At 39.4% G+C, this 24,209-nt stretch overlaps 1 protein-coding gene across 4 annotated transcripts in view; it reads right to left on the reverse strand.

Annotated features, from left to right (window-relative positions):
- Positions 1 to 10,616: 10,616 nt before the first annotated feature.
- The window catches only part of CDH7 (cadherin 7), a 111,719-nt gene continuing 98,126 nt past the window's right edge, over positions 10,617 to 24,209 (reverse strand). For all 4 annotated transcript variants that reach the window (XM_083622574.1, XM_083622575.1, XM_083622577.1 and 1 more), the window contains exons 11-12: positions 22,452 to 22,703; positions 10,617 to 12,053 (exon numbers count right to left, since the gene is read on the reverse strand). In XM_083622574.1, the coding sequence (XP_083478700.1) occupies positions 11,560 to 12,053; positions 22,452 to 22,703 (746 nt within the window). In that variant the 3' untranslated portion in view covers positions 10,617 to 11,559. The remainder of the gene's footprint in view (positions 12,054 to 22,451; positions 22,704 to 24,209) is intronic.

Raw genomic sequence — 24,209 nt, forward strand, 5'->3', positions numbered from 1 at the left:
CAAAGGATGTTACTATTAATACCGGTTTCTTTCCTACCCTATCTAAAGCACTCACTGTGAACTAATATACTGTTCTCTATCTTTATCCTTCTGGCAGGCTTGTTTTGCTGGAGATAGTGACTTGCTCAAGGCCACTCAGCGAGATTCAAAATAACCAAATGTTTGAACCTGATTCTCTTGTTTTCAAATTTGGGTTTCTATCCATTGCTTTTGAAAGGCTTCTGAAAATCCACTGCATTTTTTGTGCCTGTTCCTTTAACATGGAGGTACCTGTCATAATACTACCAGTATAGTGTGGGCACCAAAAATAATGAGTATAAGCAGGAAATCACATCTTGTGGCATCTTAAAAAGGTAAACGTACCCCTGACTGTTAGGTCCAGTCACGGACAACTCTGGGGTTGTTGCACTCATCTCGCTTTATTGGCTGAGGGAGCCGACGTACAGCTTCTAGCTCATGTGGCCAGCATGACTAAGCCGAATCTGGTGAACCAGAGCAGCACACGGAAACGCTATTTACCTTCCCGCCAGAGCAGTACCTATTTATCTACTTGCACTTTGACGTGCTTTTGAACTGCTAGGTTGGCAGGAGCTGGGACCAAACAATGGGAGCTCACCCCGTAGTGGGGATTTGAACCGCGACCATCTGATCAGCAAGCCCTAGGCTCTGTGATTTAGACCACAGCACCACCCACGTCCCTTTTGCGGCATCTTAAAGGCTAACAAACCTTAGAGACCATGTACTGTGGCTTTTGCTACCATCAACCATGGTATCCTTCTGGACCATCTAGGGAAGTATGATCCATGAATATGGGCACCAGTCCATAAAAGTTTATGCCATAAAAAAATGTATTAGTTGTTAAGTTAGGGGTGGAGACTCTCTTGCTGGCCTCCAACTCCCTCCAGTCAGAATAGCCAGTGATCACAGCATTATGGAAGTTGTAGTCCAGCAACATCTAGAAGATTGCAGGTTTTCCATCTCTGCTTTAAGGTTTTACAAGACTCTTTGGTGTTTTTGCTGAAACCAACTAACATAGCTACTGTCTGGAAATTGGTCAGGATAAACTCATTGTTGGCAAGTTCCAATCCTGGGTTCCAATCCAATCTTGTGACAAGATCAACCATTCTGCTTCAGTATAATCTGCCTGCCTTACAAATACATTTAGTCTCAACAACTGCCTGGTTGGCTGGCTTTGTGCTTCTTCCTTGCACCTTTGATGTTCATCTCCTTTACAGAACTGCACATAAAGTACACTGCACTGCAGTGTAATTACCTGGCCTATGTGCCTTGATTTTCCCTGACTCTCAAAAGCTGCCTAACCTCTAGAATCACTTGGCTGTAGAACTGATTGGCTAGACCAGCTTGTGCCAAACCTTGTATTTTTCATCCTGACTCTACAAAGTCCCTCTCATCCCAGAATCACAGTGAACCAATACAAATATGACCTAAAATTTGGTTGAATGACAAAATGAGCAGGTGTCATATTTTCTTAGCAGAGATATAAATAAACAACTGGAGTGGGGGGTTCCTAAGTAATTTCCTCTATGTACTGATGAGGCATCAGATATATAATTAATTCAAAATTTGGAAACTGGATCCTACCAGAGTCATTTAAAGTTGGACAAGCCATGCAGACAGTAACATATTGTTCAATCTTACCAGGTTGTTGAAAGGATGCCTAAATGATTAATTGATTGTTTGCTATGTCTACATTCATGAGGATCAATTAAATGAAAAAGAAAGATGGAACAAACATGCCATATTCGACATATGCTAGAGTCATTTTTTTATTATTTTAGAGCCGTTTATTAATTTTATTATTTTAAATTAATGTTACATGTGTTAAGCACTCTATTTAGAGTAGAAAATCTCATAATAAATAAAAGTAAAAAGATAGTAATAGAAAAAGTAATTGTGTTATGAATGCACAACTCAGGGGGAAAACCTTAAATTTATATTTTCAGGACATGACAGGGCAAGATTTTCTATCAAATGGTGAACTGCAGAGTCTCACTTTCGAAACTAAGAAAAAGTTCTGTAACAATATCCTAAGCAGTTAAAAAAAAAAGCCTCAAATCCCCAGAATATGAGCACAATGGATCAATTTAGACAAGCAGGTAGGTGCAGATTGATACAAATGCTAGGCCAAATACACGGGCGGAATCTATGGGAGGAATCAGTGTTGCTAATGCTAAAGGATATATTCGACGGATGGGTAACATGTTCTGGCTATGCAGCCTTCTCAATGTGCATTTGTCACTTGATTGCTCTATTGTGCAGCCAAATGCATTCGGTCCACAAGGAGGAGTCTAGAAACAGTGACCTCTTCACAAGCTCAGAATCACTGAAGCTGTTCAGTAGAACTATCAGATAACCCCATCATATCTGACTGAACTTTCTAAATAGACAGGTCTCTCTTCCACTCCCACCCACATGCACAGAGATAGGCTTTTAACAGGAGATGTTCCTGGAATGACAAAAGTCACATTTAGGCATTTGGCCTGAATACATGAGCATGTAAATCTGGGAATAGCGGAAGAGGTGTGCATGCAAGCACCAACCTTGTGTCCCCAGATATGGAGGCTGCTCTTCATACATTTCACACAATTAACATGAAAGTCCAAAGAGGGTTTTAATAAAGTGCATTTGATTGAATAAGCTTCTAATTTCTCCCTGTGAGCAGGAATCCTATATGATAGAATTTGAAGTCAGCCATGGCAATTTAGTTTTCATCAATTTGGTAAATGCAGAAGGTCCTGTGCTGGTTTCACTGATCCAAGTATACCAAATGGAAGATGGCATGGTGAATAGCTCCGTAGGATTTCCGGTTGCCATTTTCACCCATAGGATTTGCAATTTTTCTAAGTGCAATTCAGGATTCCACGCAAGGGCAGAAAGCTGGTGCAGACCACTTTAGAACCTATTCCAGTTGGACTCCTCCTTCCACAGAGCCATCTGCTACCAACTTCTCCATGGAAGGGATTTCAGGAAAGAGAGTGAAGCAGGCAGTGGAGATAATGACCAGGCCGGAGATGGCCTTTCTGCTCCTCTTTCTCTCTCAGGACCATCCAATACCAACTGCCCTGTGGGAAAGTTCCCAGGGGAGAAAGGAAAGGCAGACAAACAACCAAGACATCAGAATCTATTCCAGCTAGGCTGAATCCAGCCTTACCTCCAGGTCATCAACTGCTCTGCAGGTAGGATTCTAATTATTATATTGTTATTGTACTTTTATTGACGTATCTTTGTTATCTGAAAGCCACTTTGGAAGGATTTATATCCTGAAAGGAGAGGTCTAAATAATTGAAATAGATGAGTAATAACTCTCTTGGGAATGCAAATACATGATGGAGGTACAGTAAAGAAGTGATTGCAGAGGATCTATGCAACTCTGGAAGGTTCCCAGAGAACTTGGTTGAGAGTCTTGAAAGATGTATTTGACAAAGATAAGATTGAGGGAAAAGACAGAACACAGAAGACTGAAATACATCTCAAAATAACAGATATAATAAACCCTGTGAAATAGCAAAAGTCCTGGGATGTACAGATTTATTCTGCTAAGTATTTGACCATGAGTCTCTGAAACTCCTTCCTGAGATATCAGGCTAAACATCTCTTTGCTAAGATTGTTAAGACTGCCGTTGCTTGTTTCCTAAGCCCCCTGTTTCATCATTATATTGCAAGGAAACAACCTTCTCACTGCAACACTGCTGTTTCCTCCCCTTTTGCTGCTATAACATGTACTCCCACTGCAGCCACCCGTTCTATAAACAGCATTTGCCTCCCAGCCTCAAAGCTTCTTTACAATGCTGCTCAGATAATCAGCCAGAGGAAGCAATTCTCTTAGGCCCAGTTTTTGACCTTGAAAATACCTGCTCAGCTCTCAGTGAAGGCAGTTGGAGCTGTTGTGCATATAGCAGCCAGAAGCCCCTTCGAGAAGAAGCTCCTTGTCATATTACCAGTCTTTTACACTAATCGACAAACTAGTGCTAAAGGGAGACTGGCCAACGAGGTAACAATGCATGTTATTTGGCCATTTTCAATGTAATGCCTGATGAGTCCAGGGGAAGTTATTACAGCTCTGGGCTTCAGGAGCTCTCCTTTTCCTTCAAGGCACCAGTGCTTGGAAAGTTGGTTTTAAAAAGGAACTACTTCTAGTTCAAATTAATCATTTCCCAAATGGAACTATTTCCAGTTAAGGTTTATTCAGATGAACTTTTTAGTTGTAAAGGTTTATTGTGAGCAATATATATTCAGCTTCCAGAATTTTCAAGCTGCAGTGCCAAAATACAGGGCCCCAAAGAGTTCATCCAAATTCCCACTTGTCATGCGCTTTCTAGGCATGGGACTGAGAGGTTTTTCATTTGCCCTGCTACTTTTTCTGGGAAAGCCTGGAGAATTGTTTACCACTGAATACTAATCAATGTCGAGTTTTCTGCAAATTGACATTTGTTCTGATTCACTGGTAAACTGGTTTTCCTGGAGAAAGCAGCAGGACAATGAGGGGCAACACAAGTAATAAGATGTTTGACAAACAGGATGCCAAGAGGTGAAACTTTTCCCATATTTCCATACTAGAAAAAGCTTAACCAAATCCTTTCAGCAGGGAAGATATAGGAAAGGCTTCACATTCCTTCCTTCAGATGGTTCCCTAAGTGACCTTAGCAACATCAACAGCTCTGTAGCTGCCTAATAAGCCTTAGGACATCACCTCCATGTTATTCTTCATAACTTTCTTTATAGATGCCTGATTAACTTAACTTACTTTTTAAAAAAGAAGATAAAGCTAAAAGTTCAAGGCCCCTGCTTGAGGGAAGGGAATGAACTTGAAGATAAATTAGGAATTATTCAAAGTTCTAGCTTAAAATGAACTTGATTCACCTGTAGTTCACTGGGTATTTTCACCTGGAAATTTGGGGAACTACTTTCTGATGTAGTTAAAATATTTTTTGAACTAACTTAGTGAACTTCATTCAGCTGGACTTATTCATTTGGCTGGTTTACCCACATTTCAAAGGTAGCCCAAGATTAAGCTGCAGTGTTTCCCTCTCTCACCCCCTTTATACTTTTAAAATGTTTTGACTAACCTGGAGCAGACATTGCTATGTAACTGATGTAAACTGCCATGTAATTATTGCAAGTTCATACAAAAGAACCGATATTCAAATGAATATAATATAATGGCACCTAAAAGTGATCCAAAGGATAAGGCTTTTAAAATGCCCAGTCAACACACACCTTCGGATGGAAACCAAAATTAATTTACTCTTCTAACATGGGAGATTTCCAGATTGGCTAAGAGAAGGGTGATATTATCCAAAGTAGTATATGTTCCATTTACACTGTGATTGGCCAGAAGGGCATGCTCACATATTTCTAAGTCAACAGCCCAACTCAGAGCTCAGGGGCTACAGAAGCACAAGGGTATGACTCCATCTGCTCACTTTATTTAGCGGAGTACTAAACCAAACTCCAGGTTGTAATAAAATAGTGTGGCAGTGTACACCAAATTAAACCGGAAAATATAATAAACATTTGTTAAAATATCATCAGCCCATACTCTGTGCATGGGAAGTATTTGGCTTCCCACATCTCTTTAAAGTAACGGTTTTGAAATCTTTGACCTTCATGAAACAGGTTACATTGGTTTGCAGGTGGTGTTATTAGTGCACACTCAGTTCCCACAGACACTGCCCAGTCCTATGAAGCAACACAATTGCCTTCTGTGAATTAAGAGTGCACCGTAGAACGTATCCAACACTTTTCTATGGCTATATGTTGCAGGGGGATATGGGCACTGGTGGGCAGGCTGCCTTTTTTGGAAGCCAAACTCTCAATACTGAGCTTCTTCATAAGAATCTGCTGCATCTGTTTTTATACTTGTACCAGTTCTGCTGCCACAGTAACAACTGACAAGCGCATATGCCACTTGCAACCATTTGCACATCCATCTCCATCCATGTACAATAGCTATTTTTGCAAGCAGCCATGGAAACTCAAGGACACAGAGTCTAAGCAAAAGGCTTAAATGTACTATACCAAAAGCAGTTCAAGTTCATAATTAAAACATGTTTGCCTTACAGAGGTATAAAGCATGCAGGGTTCTTATTCAGTGGCTGAGGCTCACCTGTGTTAGGAGGAATGAGAAAAGTAATTAAGGAAGTGATGGAGCATTCAAATTTGATTCACCAGTCTCTTTTTCTCTTAATGACTCTAATGACTGTTTCACATCCTTCCCCTTGGCTGCATTTTCTGTGATCGTTTAACAAGTAGTTTTCATGCTAACCCATCATTATGTTGCTGTTTTTCAGGGGCTGAGTGGTTTAAAAAAATACTTCAATCATTTAGGAAATACAAAGGCAGTCAGACTTAGGCTGACCATTCCAGTCAGACTTGAATGGTCTAATGGTGTCTTCAGTGTCTGGTTTGATATCACATTTAGTCCCAATTGACAAGTACTTAGTCTCAATGAGAAGATACACTATAATTATATCAGGGAGTGCTGAGGCAGAGCAAAGATGTAATAAATGTCAGTGTGTGTGGAAAATTTGGAGCTTGACCTGATTCACTTTAGCTTCTTCTACATCTTTCTCCCCTTGTATGTACCCAGATAAAACAGATATTATAAAAGATAATGAAGACACCATGTTACAAGTAATGAACCTCAAAAGGTTCTAAGGTTTGGCTTTGCTGAACATCTATAAATTGGGGCAGAACACATGGTTGACAGCTGAAGTCTTTGATTAGGCTTGGAACATGATAAGAATAGTGGTTTGTACCAATAACATGTAGGTTACTACTGATTATTATATACGTGGAAGTGCAACTCTGCCTGTCACTGCCCACACAATACCTTTTTATGGAAGGAAGCATGTGGAATCAAAATCCTCTCAGCAAACAGGTCTTAAGAAGCAAACAATATATTAGCAATATAAGATACTTCCATTTGGACTGAGGCTTGAGACACCAAAGTCATGCAATGGTAGAGCACCTGCTAGTACACTGCTTATTTATATTATATGCCAATAGGCCAGGTTTTTAGGATTAGGCAAGAAATTGGATTACGTACAAGGAGCCTGAAGTGATTTACAGCCAAAGTTAACAGTGCAGTATATCAACACATTAAAATATACAGCAAACTAGGAAATGTGGCATCAAATGTGAATCAATAATTATTAGCTAAACATGTCCATATTCTTGAATTTACTCATGCTCACATCCAAATATTCTGTTCCAATATTAATGTCTCTGCTGACTTAATCTGTGCCTCTCATTTTGTGGATTCAACAGAAATATCTAACAATAAAAAAATATCTTGAAACAAAGATCATTCACAACTCCCCTGACCAATTTAAATCATAGGAACATTTGCCACTAGATTAGCTGCCCAGCGTGGCTGGGGAAACTCAGCCAGATGGGCGGGGTATAAATAATAATTATTATTATTATTATTATTATTATTATTATTATTATTATTATTCAACATTATATATATAGATATTGCAGTCAAGCACCCTGGTCAAGTAATGACTTATGTCTTCCTGAACTCTCGTGTCCACATTGAGGTTCCTCAGTTGTGAGGGATTGTCCATTTGTTTCAGTAGAAATGCAAAGGAATACTCGGGCAGAGTGCCCCAATTGAAATGAGTGGGGGAACTATATGTGCAAGATCTGAACACACTTGGGTCTCTGCACTGGAATTAAAGGATGGAATAATATTGTTTTGACCTTAACATTTGCAACTGATGAGACTCATTGTGAAGAACAATAGATGAATGGAATCGTGTTCATGGCATGGATTAGGTAACAATGCACTTTATATCTTTGAAAAAAGGATATTATACAGATATATACATATAGAGAGAGAAACATGTATGTGGACTACAGTTGTTTTGAGTAATTTATGACATCAACACTTCATTATTTAAATGCAAATATAGGGGCCAGGATCTGCAGAGACACTTTAGCAGTGCAATCAAATGCATGTCTACATAGAAGTCCTATTTAGAAGTGGCCCATGTCTCTCAAAGGGCTCCGTAGCATTTATTTACTTTATTCTATGAATATCCTATCACAAATTCTTTAGTTTAAAAAGTAATTTGGCAAGTGACATGACGTTTGAGAAATGGAAACCAAAAGCTACAATCGGCCTTCAGAGCTAAATGTCTTTGGATCCTGGCCTTGAACTACAGTATTTTCAAGCTGCAAGGAAAATCTTCTTCAATAATTTTCTATGAAACCTTATTGTGCAACAACTACAAAACTCCTGCATCCCAACTTCTAATTGAGGTTCATACGCTTGACATTGTTTAAAACTTTTTTATTGGAAATCTTACATATGTGACTAAAAGTCAAGGACAATATTTTTGAGTTCCATTACAAAATCAGTACTATATATATATATATATATATATATATATATATATATATATATATATATTAGAAGCAAAGTCTACTGAATCATGAAACAATGATTGTCTACAAAAAAGTTACCCAAGGTAAAGAATTGTGTTGTGCATGAACAAATTTTATTCTTTTGATGAAGCTGAAGGCCACTTTCATGTAGTTCATTGACAATGTTGAGCTGCAAGAATTACAGAGCCTTAAGGAAATTCCTCCATCCACTGTGTTAGTTTTTCCTTCCTACAAGAGTTCTTTTTCAAAAGGAACAAATTCAGATTGAGCACTACCTTCTATAGGATAGGTTCTCAGAATGTCAGGTGGGCCTCCCTATGGTGGTCTAGTAGTTGCTAGGGAAGGCACAAACTTCACCCTAACAGCAGCCTGTCTCAGCTATGTATGTGTTCAGTTGGCAGAGTGTGAACTTGTAAAGCACTCCAGCTAGGTAACTGGAAGACTGTGTTGGGGGCCGATGGCTTTCAGATGTGAGAAGCTGCTTACATTTTAAAGGACATCCATTCATCTGTAATGCTTCAAAGCACATTAGGAGGAGCTATGACCCTTTTCCTGGTGTAGCTTTTTACAGATCTTTTTCTGCCTAGGACAAGAGGCAGCTCATGCACATAATTTGTTTTGTGTAAGTTACAAAGTTTGGGAATGATCAAAAACCATTCGCATCCTGACTCAGGGAGGCTCACGGTAACAGATTCTGAGAACCCTGCCCCTATTTTTCCCCAAATTAGACTTAGTGAGTACCACCAATAATTTCTTCTGTCCCCCTCCCCCAACTCCATCAATTAATGCAAAAAGACATTGGAATCAAAATTTATCAAAGAAGAGAGAAAAATATGTGAAATTCTTGTGGGCGGTGTGCTTACCTTATTTTCAAAGTGACCAAGAGGTATTTGTGTGTTCTTTCATTCATTCTATAAATCACCTCTTCAATGGTGTGCATTCTGCAGCCTTCCCTGAAAACCCCTCAGCTTGGCTTTCCTGTAAGCACAGGATGGTGGAGCCCACCTGACAGTGGTTTTGCTGTGAAGTGTTTGGTAAAAGGAAAGATACCCTTAGAAACAAAATTAGCCATTTTGTAGCTAGCTTCCCTGGCTCTAAGGGCGCAAGGGAAGACATTGCGACACAAACTTCTTCCAAGGACTTTTTCAAGTCAGGAAGTGCAGGTAGCCAGGGAGGCGGCAGAGTACTGAGGAGAAATGTTTACTGGAAATTAAAAGAAGAAAACACACACACACACCACCTGGCCACCTCACAATAAAGTAAGCTCTGTCTCACACCCACCAAAATTCTGAAAAAAATTCTGAAGCAATTTGCAAGCACAATGAGAACGAGACAGAAAAAAACAGAACCTTTCTCACAGGGGGTTAAATCTCTTGAGCAATGGAGGATAGGTTTCAGCACATGGCTAGTCCTAGTCCTGCAAACCCTTAAGTTCCAGCACTATTCAGTTTTGGAGCAAGTCTTGAAAACCAAGAATGGAGGGGTTAATGTTTTCAGGATTGAGCCTTATTCAGGAACTCAAAAGCAATCTTCAGAAAAACAAAGGGGTAAGTGTGAGAAAGACGAAAATAGGAAAAGACTATTAAAATAAAGCGCTATTCTACTTGAATCCATGTCCTATTTGCTAGTAATAAATCAGGACAGCTAAAATATAAATATTGCCTGAATCATAAAAACTTGTCATATTCTAATAAATTCTAGTTCAAAAAATCCAACATTATTTTAACCGACTGCAATCATCCTTCGAGTTTGGCACACCTGAACCAGCATAGAGATGATGTGTTATGAAGTTAACTCCCTGGGGGGGAAATACTTATGTGCGTCAGGATCTGAAGATGGATTCTGGTGCTAATCGTATCACACTGCTTAACATATGAAAGAAATGTAAAAGAGTCTTTTGCTGTGATTCCGCAGCAGCAAAAGAGGTAGCAAACTTGATGGAAGGTGCGGGTTTGTTTAAATCGCTGGAGCTCATAGAATGGATGACCTTGAAAGCTACAACTTGCATTAGAGACGCTCCCGACTGCCTCTGTAGTCTCCTTTTGAAAATGCAAAGTACAAACATTTTATTCAAATATCTTAGACATTGTAATGGCTCAGAAGAACAATGACAGTGGTGTGTCCTTGTAGCAGTGTTCCTCTCAGAGAGATGAACGAGGGACTCAATTGCTTCACTGTAATTTCTCTATTTCCATGCTTCATTTCCTTCATGTAGCTGAGACTGGAGGAAAAAACAGCATGTTCTCAAGCACCTAATACCATGATGCAGTATAATAAACCTGAATGTGATGGAGACTGGAGCTCCAAAATAAACATAACTTTACACATCGATGTTTTATTTAAAAACAAATAAAAAAATGAAGAAAGGTTAAGTTCTCCTGTACTAATCAGAAGAGGTAAGGATAATTAAAAAAAACCTGTAAATAGACAGCAATTCCCCCCCATACCTACATAGGCATCACAAAACTGTGGTAATCACTTTCCAGATCTCTGATTTGACATATCCTGGAAACAATTTTGATAAGGCAATGGCACATGTTGCAGATTTTCATAACAGGAATTGCAATCTATTTTTAGAGTCACCCAGATATTTACAGAGGCTTTTGGACTAAATAGCTTTTAAGACCAACATTTTAAAAAGTCATCGTGTTGGATTTGTTTCTGAGCCAGCAAACTGCATGCAACACTGTAAATAAAAGAACTTTGCATCAGTAGTAGACAATATATTGTATTAACATTGTACGTAGTAAATGATTTCCCCCTTCTCTCCACTAAGCAAAGACTCTGCAGTCTAGACCCAGCAGTACTGCGAAGGCATCTACAGGATATCATTGGCTCATTGAGGTCACAGTGCGTTACTTACTCTTAGAGGTTGGTTGCCTCTGCAGGTATACGAGGGTTGCTATCTATTTGCACATGCCCGAGCATCTTAATGTTATCAAAAAAAATGCCATTGGATGCTCAGAATCTGTGTGTGTTCAGTGCAGTCCCTAGGACAAAGTTCTAATGAAGATATGCTTCACCAAGGCAAAAAGAAACCCAAAAGGTTAAAAATGGAGAAATATTTACAGATTTTCCTTAGTCCCAGATATTGAGTTTTTATTTTCTTTTTCTTTAGTGCATCGTCATAGAAAGGTTCAAAGGCTATGAATACAAATTTTCTGGTCCAGTTCCATACATGTCTGCAAGCCGTTTAAAACGAGGCCCCCAGTCACTGAGGTAATCGTAATTCTGATCTGAGTTTGAACTGATAGAATCTAAAGAGCTGAGTGACTCAGCCACCGAACCATTTCCCTCAAATGCGTATGTCTGCAGGGAATCATACGGTGGAGCACAAGGATCCACATCAGCCTCTTTTAGTCTTTCCCAAATAAATTCCCGAAAAATGACGTTATCCGGGATGCTTTTAAAGGATGGTCTACTCAAGAACTGGATCTCTGGCGTTACATCCCTCCTCGTTTTGGTGTCTCGGATGATGTTGAGGTTCCTCAAGGCAGCCATATCAAAGGCCTCGGTGTCTTCCTCTCCGCCTCCCTCATCATCATATCTGACTATGTTTTCCCTGATATCCCTCTCTTCATCGAAAACAAGGGGCTCCTTTTTCCGTCGTCTCATTGTAACAATGAGTAGGACAAGCACTGCAATGCAAGAGGTGATACATTTAGCGAAGGCATATACTGAACTTTATCCATTCATTAAGGTTTTACTTACCAGCAGAGCTATTTCTAAATTATGCATAAGAGAACCGCTCACACACTATGGTGGTCATACCATACAGTCAGTTTTTAAATTTGCTAACAAGTTCTAAAATGGCTTTTAGACCAAGGGCTTTCAGACATTAAACAATTTATTGCCACCCTCATCCTGATTTAACATCTTCATATGTAATTCTGTATACTACACTGGCTGCCAAAACATAAATTTCCAGAGCCAGCTCGGGCCAAATATTACAACCTCACAGCCATGCAATAAAAAGAGACCTTCTTCTGAACTCTTAATTGCTCAGGTGATAAAAGCACATTCATAAACATACCATGTGTAATTTAACTGTCAGACTTTGGGAAGTGACTCCATTATTGAAGTATATGACGACAGGCTGCCTGATGAAGTATTCGATCCTTGATTGGGAAATTCAGGGTTGTTAAATAATGTCTAACATAAGTCTCCGTTTGTGCATTAAAAGCATCTCTCTAATAGATAACACTTTCCTTTAATGCAGAGTACGGCACCGTGTACCTGTGAATTATTTCTGATGAGAACTGCAAAGGCTGCTGGCATTTATTAGATCAGGCCTATGATATGAAGATGTAATAATTTTGCTATTTCTGATGCTTAAGAGGATTTCTTGTTGGCTTTAGTGCCAAGATGAGCATTTGTGGAAACAGTCAAAGACTATTCAACATTTAAGTGTTGAGATTCAGAGTGTGGAGAGGGCATTGCTTCCCAAGCAAAGGAGAGACTTTAAAAGTTCTTTTTGTGCCAGGAAAATCTGGCAGGGGGAAAAAAGTTTTTAAGCTTTCATCCTTGTTTGCATTTAACTTGTAGGATTTCAACCCGCAGCCTGCAATTGCGTATGGTTGAAATTGTGTAAGTTAAATGCACATAAGATGTGACCATACTCTAATGATGATGGGTGATCTCCAGAGTTAGCCACATGCAGAGTAGGCCCATTTAAACCAATGGACTTGTATAACACATAATAATCCAGATAGATGGATAGATAGATAGATGATAGATAGATAGATAGATAGATAGATAGATAGATAGATAGATAGATAGATAATCATACTAAGCTGTACCATACATTTATCATCATTTGCAACCAATGTTGTTCATAAATCAAGCAAAGACATCATTTCAGTTCCAGATAACACATGCACATTGTTTTAAGGGTAGCTCATCTATTTGTTGTTTTACTTTAAAAACAAAGGATATAAATTGTTCTATTTGCCTTCAATAAGCAATAAGCAATATAACCTACTGGAAGGAACCTACAGTCCAAGTTCCGTAAGTCCTTAAACAGAGCTGGACGGTCCAGTGTGCATCACAGTAGAGATACATTAACTGTTTTCTCATAAATTGTGATGGCTTGCAACAACAATAGCTGCAGAACTACAAGTTGCAGAAAATACCTCTCCCCTAAAATGATGTTTTAAGTATGCAATTTAACTCAGTGGCTACATTAGCACAATACCACATAAATGAAAACATTTTGACGTGTTCTAATTTTCAAATGTATACTATCTTTAGTAGTAGTATACATTGAGGTTGAGTAGGGTGCCATTTCCATGTTTCTCTTCTTAGATGGCTAAATCTCTGCTCTGAGTATGGGGAAAGGTACTATAAACTGCTTGGCAGGCACATTAACAAGTGGGGCCTGCAACTAACATGCTGCAGTCCTCCTCTTTAAGACTGCAACTAGATAACCAGCATCAGGCCCCAATTATTTGCTGTTTTGTCTACTGCTGAAAGCCTACCTATTTGCTCAGGTGTTCCCAGGCAATGAGTTTTTAAACAATTCTTGGATGCCACCACTGTACATTTTATTTTATTCTTTTATTGCATGGCTAATTGTCATGATACTGTTTGTAATCAAAGGTGGCATATAAATGAGCTGAAGAAATAAGATGTGGGGATAATATTGAAAGTGGGTTTTGGAAGACTTGTTCTGTGGTGTGGAAAAGTCTGTAGCAGAACACACTGTGAATCTAGAAGGCTGGTTTTCAAAGCTGTGAAAATCAGTCACCTTTAGCAAGTGGCAATCTTATTGTGGCCAATTTCATAGGCTTATAATGAGCACAAACGCAAGGTAAGAACTATAAAGTCATTAAACTGGAAAGATTTCAGGACTTAGCCCTACAATTTTATGAAATAAAATATTGAGGATAGTAATAAGATTCAAATGAAGAGCCCACTGATGAAGCTCGTCTCTTTTCTCTTTTAAAAGAATTACTTTTGACCACACTAGGATGGTGCTACAGCCATGTATTGAGCAGTTAATCTTTTCTTTGCTCCAGTGAAAATGTGTTTTCACACTATGACATGTTCAGCAGACTTCATCTGGGGAGTTAAATACCTGCTAATAAGTGCAAAATATATGAAACTTAGTAGATCTGCCAGCCTAGAGGTACAATAAAAATCACGATAAAAATGAATGTTTTATGTGGTTATGCCTCACACAGCCCACGATTGCTTGAAGCCAAGAAAAATATGAAGTCCTTTGAAAGGTTAAACATTTTAGCATTTAAATGGCTTTAAGAGAATATTAATTTCTAATCACTCCAACTGCTCCTGAACAATAATTTTTAACCTCTGCATGAATAAATCCCACTTTAGCGACTCTGCAAGAGTCATGGCACTCGCTGCCTGCAAAACCAGTTAGTGCTGAATTCCAGTGCAAGAACAGTTGGATTTCAACGGGAACTGCTTTAGAAGAGATATTGAAGGAGAAAGGGAGGGGAATCCCAACAACTTCATGGCAATAATCAGCGTCTAGTTGAATGGCCAAAAAGGCTAATTTTCAGGATTGTTCATTAGTCTTACTTATAACCACAACCTCCAGGCTTCAAAATTGAAAATCTACCATTGCTACAAGCATACAGCACATCCCCACTAAGCCACATATTTTAAAATAGATGACTGAGCTCTCCTAAACCTGCCTTGGATTAACCCCAAAATTTTATGACACCCCCCTGCAAATCAGAAGACCTAAATTAATTTTTCTGAACCAACCGGTTTCCTTCTCTATAGCAAGTGAATAAATCTGAAGGCACTCCACTGGTTTGCATGGGGGAGCACTGCAGGAGCCCAATCAAAGGGTAGGGATGTTTATTGTCTACTTACCTTTGGCAGGGGTTATGCCCCTCCCTCACCCTTGGATTGGGCCCTATGCTATGGATCAGCATTGAGTGCTGTCCCCCCAACCATGTATTGGGCCCCAACAATGGTGAGATTATTCCCCAAATTATCCTCAGCAGAAAATAAACCCCCTCTTCATTCCCCAGACTGGGTCCTTAAGTCATTTACTTTTCCTCTCTGGAATTGAGAGAGAATTCCTATGCACGTTTAGAGTAGCTCAGTTGATGGATCATGAGACTCTCAATCCCAGGGTCATGGGGTTTGAGCCCCACATTGGGCAAATACTTCTGCACTGTACTCTACCATTCTACGATTCTGTGTTTAATCAGACGTAAGTCCCATTGCATCATATAGGGCTTATTCTCAGGTAGGAATGGGTGACTCTGATAATTTCAGTTGCTCTAAGTTTGTTATTTTCCCACTCTTAAGTACAGTTCTCTACATTTCAATAAATTTCAGTTCCCTATTTATTCACTCTTAAGTTCAAATATCCATATTTCCACATCAGTTTACATTTTTTTTAAAAAAGTCCGTATGAAAATTCATCAGCATTTTAGTGTCTCCTAACATACACATTTTTGTATGCAATTTTTCCCAATAGATGCATTTTGTGCACATTTTAGCATAAGCATTTTGTACACATAGTGCATGGGTAGGCAAACTAAGGCCCAGGGGCCGGATCCGGCCCAATCGCCTTCTAAATCCAGCCCATGGACGGTCTGGGAATCAGCGTGTTTTTACAGGAGTAAAATGTGTCCCTTTATTTAAATTGCATCTCTGGGTTATTTGTGGGGCCTGCCTGGTGTTTTTACACGAGTAGAATGTGCGCTTTTATTTAAAATGCATCTCTGGGTTATTTGTGGGGCATAGGAATTCATTCATTTCCCCCCCCAAAAATATAGTCCGGCCCTCCCAAGGTCTGAGGGACAGTGGACCTGCTGAAAAAATTTGCTGACCCCTGGAAGGTGCAAATTAGATAGTTTGCCTTTAAACACTAACTGAATCAAATTTCTTCCCCATCCCTACGCCCAGGAAAGTTTGTATAGGTGAAGTTGGCTATTATTCTCCAGCTTGTTTCAATCCAGACTGGGGATAATTACAGAACCAGTAGAGCTTGCATCTCCCTTGAGACTGAGCATAGCAATCTTATTAGCTTGGCTAGGAAGAACATGGCTGCCATCTCTGCCCTGGAACAACCCATACAATCTATGAAATGAGTACAAAGAGTATGTTGAATGTTACGAGTAAATGAGTAAATGAATGTTATGAGTTTGGTTGATGAAGTGACACCAGTAGGGAGGCTAGTGCACCCACCTCTAGTACCAAAAGCCAGGCTGAACGTACATGGTTTCTAAAGTTCAAGTTTGAGTTTGGCAAGGTTCAAGAGGAAGGCAATTAAGACTCTTAAAGCGCAATTACCAGAAATGCTGCACTCTCTGTGTGATCCTCCAACACATTCCAGATGACTGTGCTGTTTCCACCAAAAAGTAGTGGATTCATGTTTATTTTTGTTTCTTTATTTATATTTGGGGCAATGCCAGCTTTGAAAGACCACCTTCTTCCACACAAACATGCTCATTATTTGCGTGCAACTTGGGAGGCCTCTTCACTGACCACGTCTAGGTAGTTAAGCCTCTTCATTCTGCACAGCTTTGAATGGTTTGAATTCTCATTTGTCTATGGATTTCTTAAATGCATTCTTGGCTTCCCCCTCTAAATGCTATTTTAACATTGTCAATTGTCTTGGGGCCTTTTGGAGGCTGAAAGGCAGTATACAAACAATTTTATGTGGAGGGAAATGTTACGGGGAAATGAAAATGGCTATTAGGACACTTTCTTGTGGGCCATAAAGGGGACTTCCCCTGTGCACACCAGTGCTCCTATGTGCCATTGATACATCAGATGAGGAAAAAGGTTTTGGCTTATCAATAACATTCCCGTGCCTAACTGAAGCACAGGAAAAACCTTTTGAGTTTGAGAAACAGTTGTACATGTCTGAGGGGGCACAAAATGATCGTTACGATTATGTTAAACAGTTATTATAAAAGCAATTACTATTGTGTGTCTGTGATGTTAACTGGGGGGAAATTACACCGCAATTGCCATATAATTCTCAGAGGCATTGAAGATTTTCCTCACTTATTTCTTTAAGGAATTATGTACAGTATAAAAATAATGACACCCAGCAAGATGATTTTCTTGTGCTTTTTATAAGCTACAATCATGTATTTTTCCGATCTTTACTCTCCCCCCCCATTTTTTTTAAAAAAACAACATCACAGCTGAAAAGAGTTAGAATACAATATGCTTCATATGTACAGATTGCCTTAAAGGCTTCTAATAACAACAGAGCTATTTGGATCTGAGAGGTGGTGCCTGTCTAAATGAAAAAAAATGAAGTAAGAGACTTAGGAAGGAGAATTATGGACAGTACCAATTCAGTCTCTGTGTGTTTTTTAATTAAAAAAAATCATTTTCCCATATAAAAAGCTCCCCAAATGTAGTAGCGTGGTCCCATTAGGGACAGGAATACACTAAACCACTCCTGTGCATGTTTGCTACTTGCAGGGATTTTTTTTAACATGGGGAAAAATTAAAAGTGTGACACTCTATCCTTAGCCTGTAAAGGCCGGAATTTTACCACTCCAGTCTCTCACCTCATACTGCGTAATGCGGACAGCAGCTCCCTTTTATTTATTGTTTTACAAATAAGGACTAGAGGTTGAACAGTATTTAACAAGCAAAGGTTGCCCATTATGAGTTATGGGGTATACATCCAGATTTTTAAAAGAGTAATGGAGAGGTGCATTGTGAAATACTTCCTCTCTGTTGAAAGGGAAGAATCAGGCAATTTTGGCCTGTGACATATTTTTAGCTTTCCTCTTTCTTTTTCTTTTTTATCTATTAGCTTTCCTTTTTTTGCCAAAAATGGGGGGGGGGGGGGAGAGATATGAAACAAGAAGACAAATCATACTCAGAACAGATCCATTTAAATCAATAAAGCCCATTATTTTAGTATGTCAGACCTAAGTTAGACTTAGTTGGATATTATCCTTAGTAAATTTCTGGGATTAGGATGATTATTTAAAATATTAAGTCCCTGACAGTAAGGTCATGTATCCATAGCAGTGACCAGAGGAGGAATGACCGCTGGGAGGAGCGCAGAGAGAAGAAACTCCATGGTGTATCAGTACAGGGCGGAAAGGGTTAAGAACCTCCTGCCAGTCTGGTCAAATTAGGCAACCCACAGCTTATAATATACTTAAACAGATACTGCAATTGATACTTCTGTGATTGTTAAATTAAGTTTGACTCATACTTCCAAGTAAACATGAACGGAATTGGACTCCAAGATTTCTTTCTGAATCCTGCTCTAAATCAGGCAACAGGTAGGTAGAGAATAATTCAGAAATATTTGTGGCATAAAGTTTGTTCTTCATCTAACAATTTGTATTCTGCCGAGTTGATTTAAAACTCCCAGTAATTCTGAGCAAAGTTCAGTTTGGCTTGAAATGCTCTTTTCTGTGACACTTGGAATATGGAGAGCATTGCATGTAAACTATGGAAACTGTTTTTGCAGTTTTAACAGTCTGAAAGGTTGTCTGGAGAGCTTAGTCTTCACATATGTCATTTCTTGTCATGGGCAATGTCACTTCCTGAATAAAACACTGTCGTCTTTGAATCTCATACTTTTGCTGGAAAACTCTACTTGTCTGTTCCTAAGACACCTGAACCACAGGAGGCCTAGGTTGGAAACCAGAATCCATAGATGAAGAATGTGTCAATTCTGACAAGCACAGCCAAATGCAAAATGATGGATAGATCGGTATTTTGCACTAGCAGTTACTGCACTTGGTTCCCTACTAGGTTCAAATTCTGTCACATAGACATTTCTCAATAGATGGTAAAGTTTTAAGAAACATAAATGAACAGAAATCCAATTAAATATCAAGGCATGTCAAAATTACAATATTCGCTACTGAATTCTTTTTAAGTTTTACCTACTCACCTGAAATATTATGCTGTTTGAAAAAACAATGTTACATGAAAGAAATACGTGTATGTCAAAATTTTTACTAATGGAATTATATTGTATCTGTTTCATATGCTCTATGGTATTTTCATACTCATTAATATTTTGGGGCAAATGGAAATACATGTTGATGCTTCAGTTATATACTCAATAATCTAACATTTGCCAGCTATATTTATTAAGGGGTTTTGGACACATACACAAGTGGTAATAAGTTTATGTTCGGCTGTATTCCTATACAGTCATACCTCGGGTTACGGACGCTTCTAGTTGTGCGATTTCAGGTTGCGCATTGCGCCGAACCCAGAAGTACCGGAATGGGTTACTTCCAGGTTTCGGGGCTTGTGCATGTGCAGAAGCAGTGCTGCGTGTTGCAAACGTGCTTCCCGCATGGATCACATTCGCAACCCAAGTGTCCACTGTACTCACTTATCTGGAGTAAGCTACATTTAACTCAATAAATCTTACTTTTGAGCAGACATGTGAAAGCTTGGGCATTATAAGCCTATGACTACTAGACTATGTCCATTATTGTTCACTAATCCAGTTTTCTGCCTGCATTTCCCATGTGTAAGTTGTGCCTGATTAAAGAGACCTTACTGCTCCCAGCACTGTTTGTTACACTCCTTATCATAGCTTGACTTGAGCTATGTATATCTGAACTTTAAAAGTTAAAATAAATGCACCTACTTGACAGAGGATATAAATCATCTCCTTTACAAAAACAGGAACAATTCTAGCCCTTAAAAAAAGTTGCTTGCAAATGTAGCTCACTTATAAAGTGGCCTGGTTTGCACATCCCATTGAACCATACTTAAACTATGGTTTAATATGAATGAAAAGCATGCTGGTAATTGTCGGTGCTTTGCTCTTCCACTGCTGCCAGGAAACAAGCCATGATCTGGCGTGTTGAGTTGTCCAAATCCAGGGTTTCTCTCCACACAAACCACAAGAAGCCAAAAATTGCTTAGTGTTTGTGGTTTGTTTTCCCAAAACAAACCATGAGCTCAGTTTGTACAAGCCAGACAAAGTAGTCAGGAAAGAGTGAAGTAACTGTGATTTCAGCAGCAGGCAACCATACATTGCTCATTCACATGAAAGCATAGGATTTTTTTTTTTACTGTGCATTAATGTGAAGTGTGAACCAGTGTGTGTCTACTACAGACAATGATCTATACACATGGTAATAATGATGAAAAAGCTGCTTCAGAGAAATGTGAAGTTCTGGCAATTCTTGCATGATCATTATTTGCCTAGAAGGTGCCAGGACTGTGCCAAGTACTAACTGCCATATGCACTCAAGTAAGGTGCCAAGCAATGTTTTAAAAAATACTATCACAGTTCAGAGCTTTTTATAGATTAGGCTTTAGAAAAGGTGCTCCCCCCCCCCCAGTCTCCAGTGCCATTTTTTACTTGTGAATTGGTGCTTCTAATCTGAGGTGATTGTGAGAATAGAACACAGATTGTATAAATGTATCTGTGCCTCTGAGCTTATTCCGGATAACCAGGTGTGAGTCTGTAACCATCACAGATTCCAGGCTGCAAATGCATAATCAAGAGACTGAACACCTTCTGGAAAGGTAGAAGTAACGCTACTTTCAGTGTTACCAAATCTATATACAGTGGTACCTCGAGTTACAAATGCCTCAGGTTACAAACGCCTCAGGTTACAAATTCCTCTAACCTGGAAGAGTTACCTTGAGTTGAGAACTTTTCCCCAGGATGAGAACGGAAACCGTGTGCCGGCCGCGCAGCAGCAGCAAGAGGCCCCCATTAGCGAAAGCACGCCTCTAGTTAAGAACAGTTTCAGGTTAATAATGGACCTCTGGAACGAATTACCTTAAGTTTGTAACTAGAGGTACCACTGTATAAGATTTGGTATATATAAGCCTAAGGTTGCGGGTTAGGCTTTAAGGCTGCAGTTCTTATCCTTTATATCAGGGGTCAACAAACATTTTCAACAGGGGGGCAGTCCACTGTCCCTCAGACCTTGTGGGGAGCCGGACTATATTTTTTTTTGGGGGGGGAGAATGAATTCCTATGCCCACAAATAACCCAGAGATGCATTTTAAATAAAAGCACACATTCTACTCATGTAAAAACACGCTGGTTCCTCGACCATCTGCGGGCCGGATTCAGAAGGCGATTGGGCTGAATCTGGCCCCCAAGCCTTAGTTTGCCTACCCATGCTGTACATCTTGTGTCGGACTAAATAAATGTGTCTTAAGTGTGGCTGACATGACAGAAACTAATTACTTTAGAGAATTGAAGATGTGTGATGCAGTTTCATCTACTGAAATTAAGTAATTCTTGGTTGGTCAGTACCTAGATATGAGAAGCCCCAAAGGCCTTATCTGTGGTGGCACTCACTCTCTAGAAGGGTTTCCCCCCAGAAATAAGTCACATGTCAATATTAGCAAAATTTCAACACATTCTGAAAACATTTCTGTTCATGCTAGCTACTGATGTCATGATGGCTATATATCTGAATATCAGTTGCTGGAAACTGCAGGAGGTGAAAGTCCTCTTGCACTCAGGTTCTGCCTGCAAGTTTCCCACAGGGACAGTCATACCTTGGTTGTTGAACGCCTTGGTTCTCAGACTTTTTGACTCCTGAATGCTGCAAACCCAGAAGTGAGTGTTCCAGTTTGTGAACGTTTTTCAGAAGCCAAACATCCGATGTGGCTTCCACATCTTCCGATTGAGTGCAGAAAGCTCCTACAGCCAATCAGAAGCCATGCCTTGGTTGTCGAACAGACTCCTGGAACAGATTAAGTTCGCCAACCAAGGTACTGCTGTATCTGGTTGAACAGTGAGAACAGGATGCTGGACTAGATGGGAACTGGCCTGATCTACTGCCTCCCACTGTAGAACCTTTAAGGTTTCCGTTTCCTTTTCTAACTCTTGATTGTTACTTCTTGTATTTAGTGAGTTTATTTGCATTTTGGTTTCTGTATTCTATTTCATGATCTATTGTACACAACCTCGAGATGGCCACATTACAGGCAGTATACAAATATCATAATAAATAAACACATTTTATTTGATCCCCGCCCAAGCAATTGCAAACACATATAAGTAAAGGTACTGCATTTGTTCTGAAGGAAAACTGTCCCTCTCCAGGGAACAAACCCCAAAGACATACCTAGCAATGTCAGAACACAAGCCAGTATCGCTATGAGTGCCCCGGTGCTAAGTCCTGCTGGCAAGATGTAGGCCTCTGCATTGCATGTTTGGGCAATGCCATCTGCGTCACAGTCACACACCCGGATAGTGAGTGTATTGGTGCTGCTCAGTGAAGGAGAGCCACTGTCCACAATAAATACTGGCAAATAGTAAACTGACTGCTCCTGCCTCCGGAATCCATTTCTTCTCGTTAGAATAGATGCCGTGTTATCTGGACCGAGGCAAAGACAAAGAGTGAAACTGACAGGATTTCTTCAAGAAATATTCTGTGCCTTTTTAAAATACATATCAATTTATTATGCCCTTTGTTTTACCTTTACCAATAGCAACAAGCTTGCAGTCTTTACAACCTGAGACTGCAAAGAACAAGCCCTGGGAAGGGCTGAAGGTTAGCCCACCTTGGGTCCTTCATAGTTATCCCTTCATAGGTATCCCTTGTTTAATGCAGTTCCATGTCTCCTTGCCTAATTCCCTAGTCAAGCTGCGGCAAGTCTTCCACATTGCCTGATGACAGGCCTTGTAAATGCAAGGTGAAATCTTAATAGATGGGTTCAAGAAAAGACAACAGAAAGGTTAAAAGTTCATGTTCTCATGTCTATCATCATTGGCTTATCCTGGTCTAGGATCCATGTGCATGTGGAGAACAGCAGGGAGACATGTTCTGATCCACTAGGCCCAGAAAGGAAAATTTATCATGAATGCTTCATTTTATATGTTAAATTTCACTCAAATTTTTCCATTTATTTATTTATTTATTTGAAAAAGAGGACTACATCACTTGGCCTTCCATGAGTATCTCTAGCCACTCTATCTTTGTAGAGGGTTTTGATGTGTGTGTGTGTGTGTGTGTGTGTGTGTGTGTGTGTGTGTAGGAAGGGATGTGTTCATCAAACCCTGAGAAAAGGATTTGTCATTCAGTTAAGAATTTGAATAAAGCCACTGCTAATCTAAACAAAAATGTGCAAATTCTCCGAAAACGATATCAAGATTCTAATGTCAAGGAATGTAAAGGTCTCTTAAAGGTGCTTTAAATTAATTGTTTCTCTAAAAAGTACAGCACTTCATGGTTTAAAATGGATGGAAATCTAATGTGCATGAATGGTACAAAGTAAATTGCACAAGGAAGAATATGTATACAACTGTGTACCCATGAGCACAAAATAAATATTGTATACACAGAGAGAGAGAGAGAGACATGATCTGCACTGGCACTTAAGTGTGTGAGCAAACGACAGCTCACTTGTGCTTGCAAGTAATGGCTAAGTTCTAATGAACTTTGTTTGGTCCCGTGTTTCTTATCTGTTAGCACTTAAAGAAAAACACACACACACCCTTAGCGCATAACTTTGTGAAGCAGATCTTTCTATTTTCTCTAACCAATTAGGGAAAAATAAGGCTCTTAAGAAGACAGAATGGTCTATAAGATGGTCTACCTCAATCTTGTCTACACTGACCTGGAAAGGCCAAATTGATTGATGTGAAGTATGTGCTCTAATACTGAGTTATAGCCCTTTCTGTAGGCTTCTTGCTATTATCCATAATTATATCATCAGCGTCATACATGAGGACACTAACATAGCTGAGTGTACAACACATCAGCTGGAGAAGATGAGAACAGTATTTTTCTTTGGTGGCTCATGGTTTAAAACATTGGATTGTTTCTTAAAATGGGGCTGTTTATTATAATAATTCAGATGGCTTTGTTAAAAAAACATAA

This window comes from Podarcis filfolensis, assembly GCF_964270895.1.
Source record: "Podarcis filfolensis genome assembly, chromosome: 7".
NCBI classification, from domain to species: domain Eukaryota; kingdom Metazoa; phylum Chordata; class Lepidosauria; order Squamata; family Lacertidae; genus Podarcis; species Podarcis filfolensis.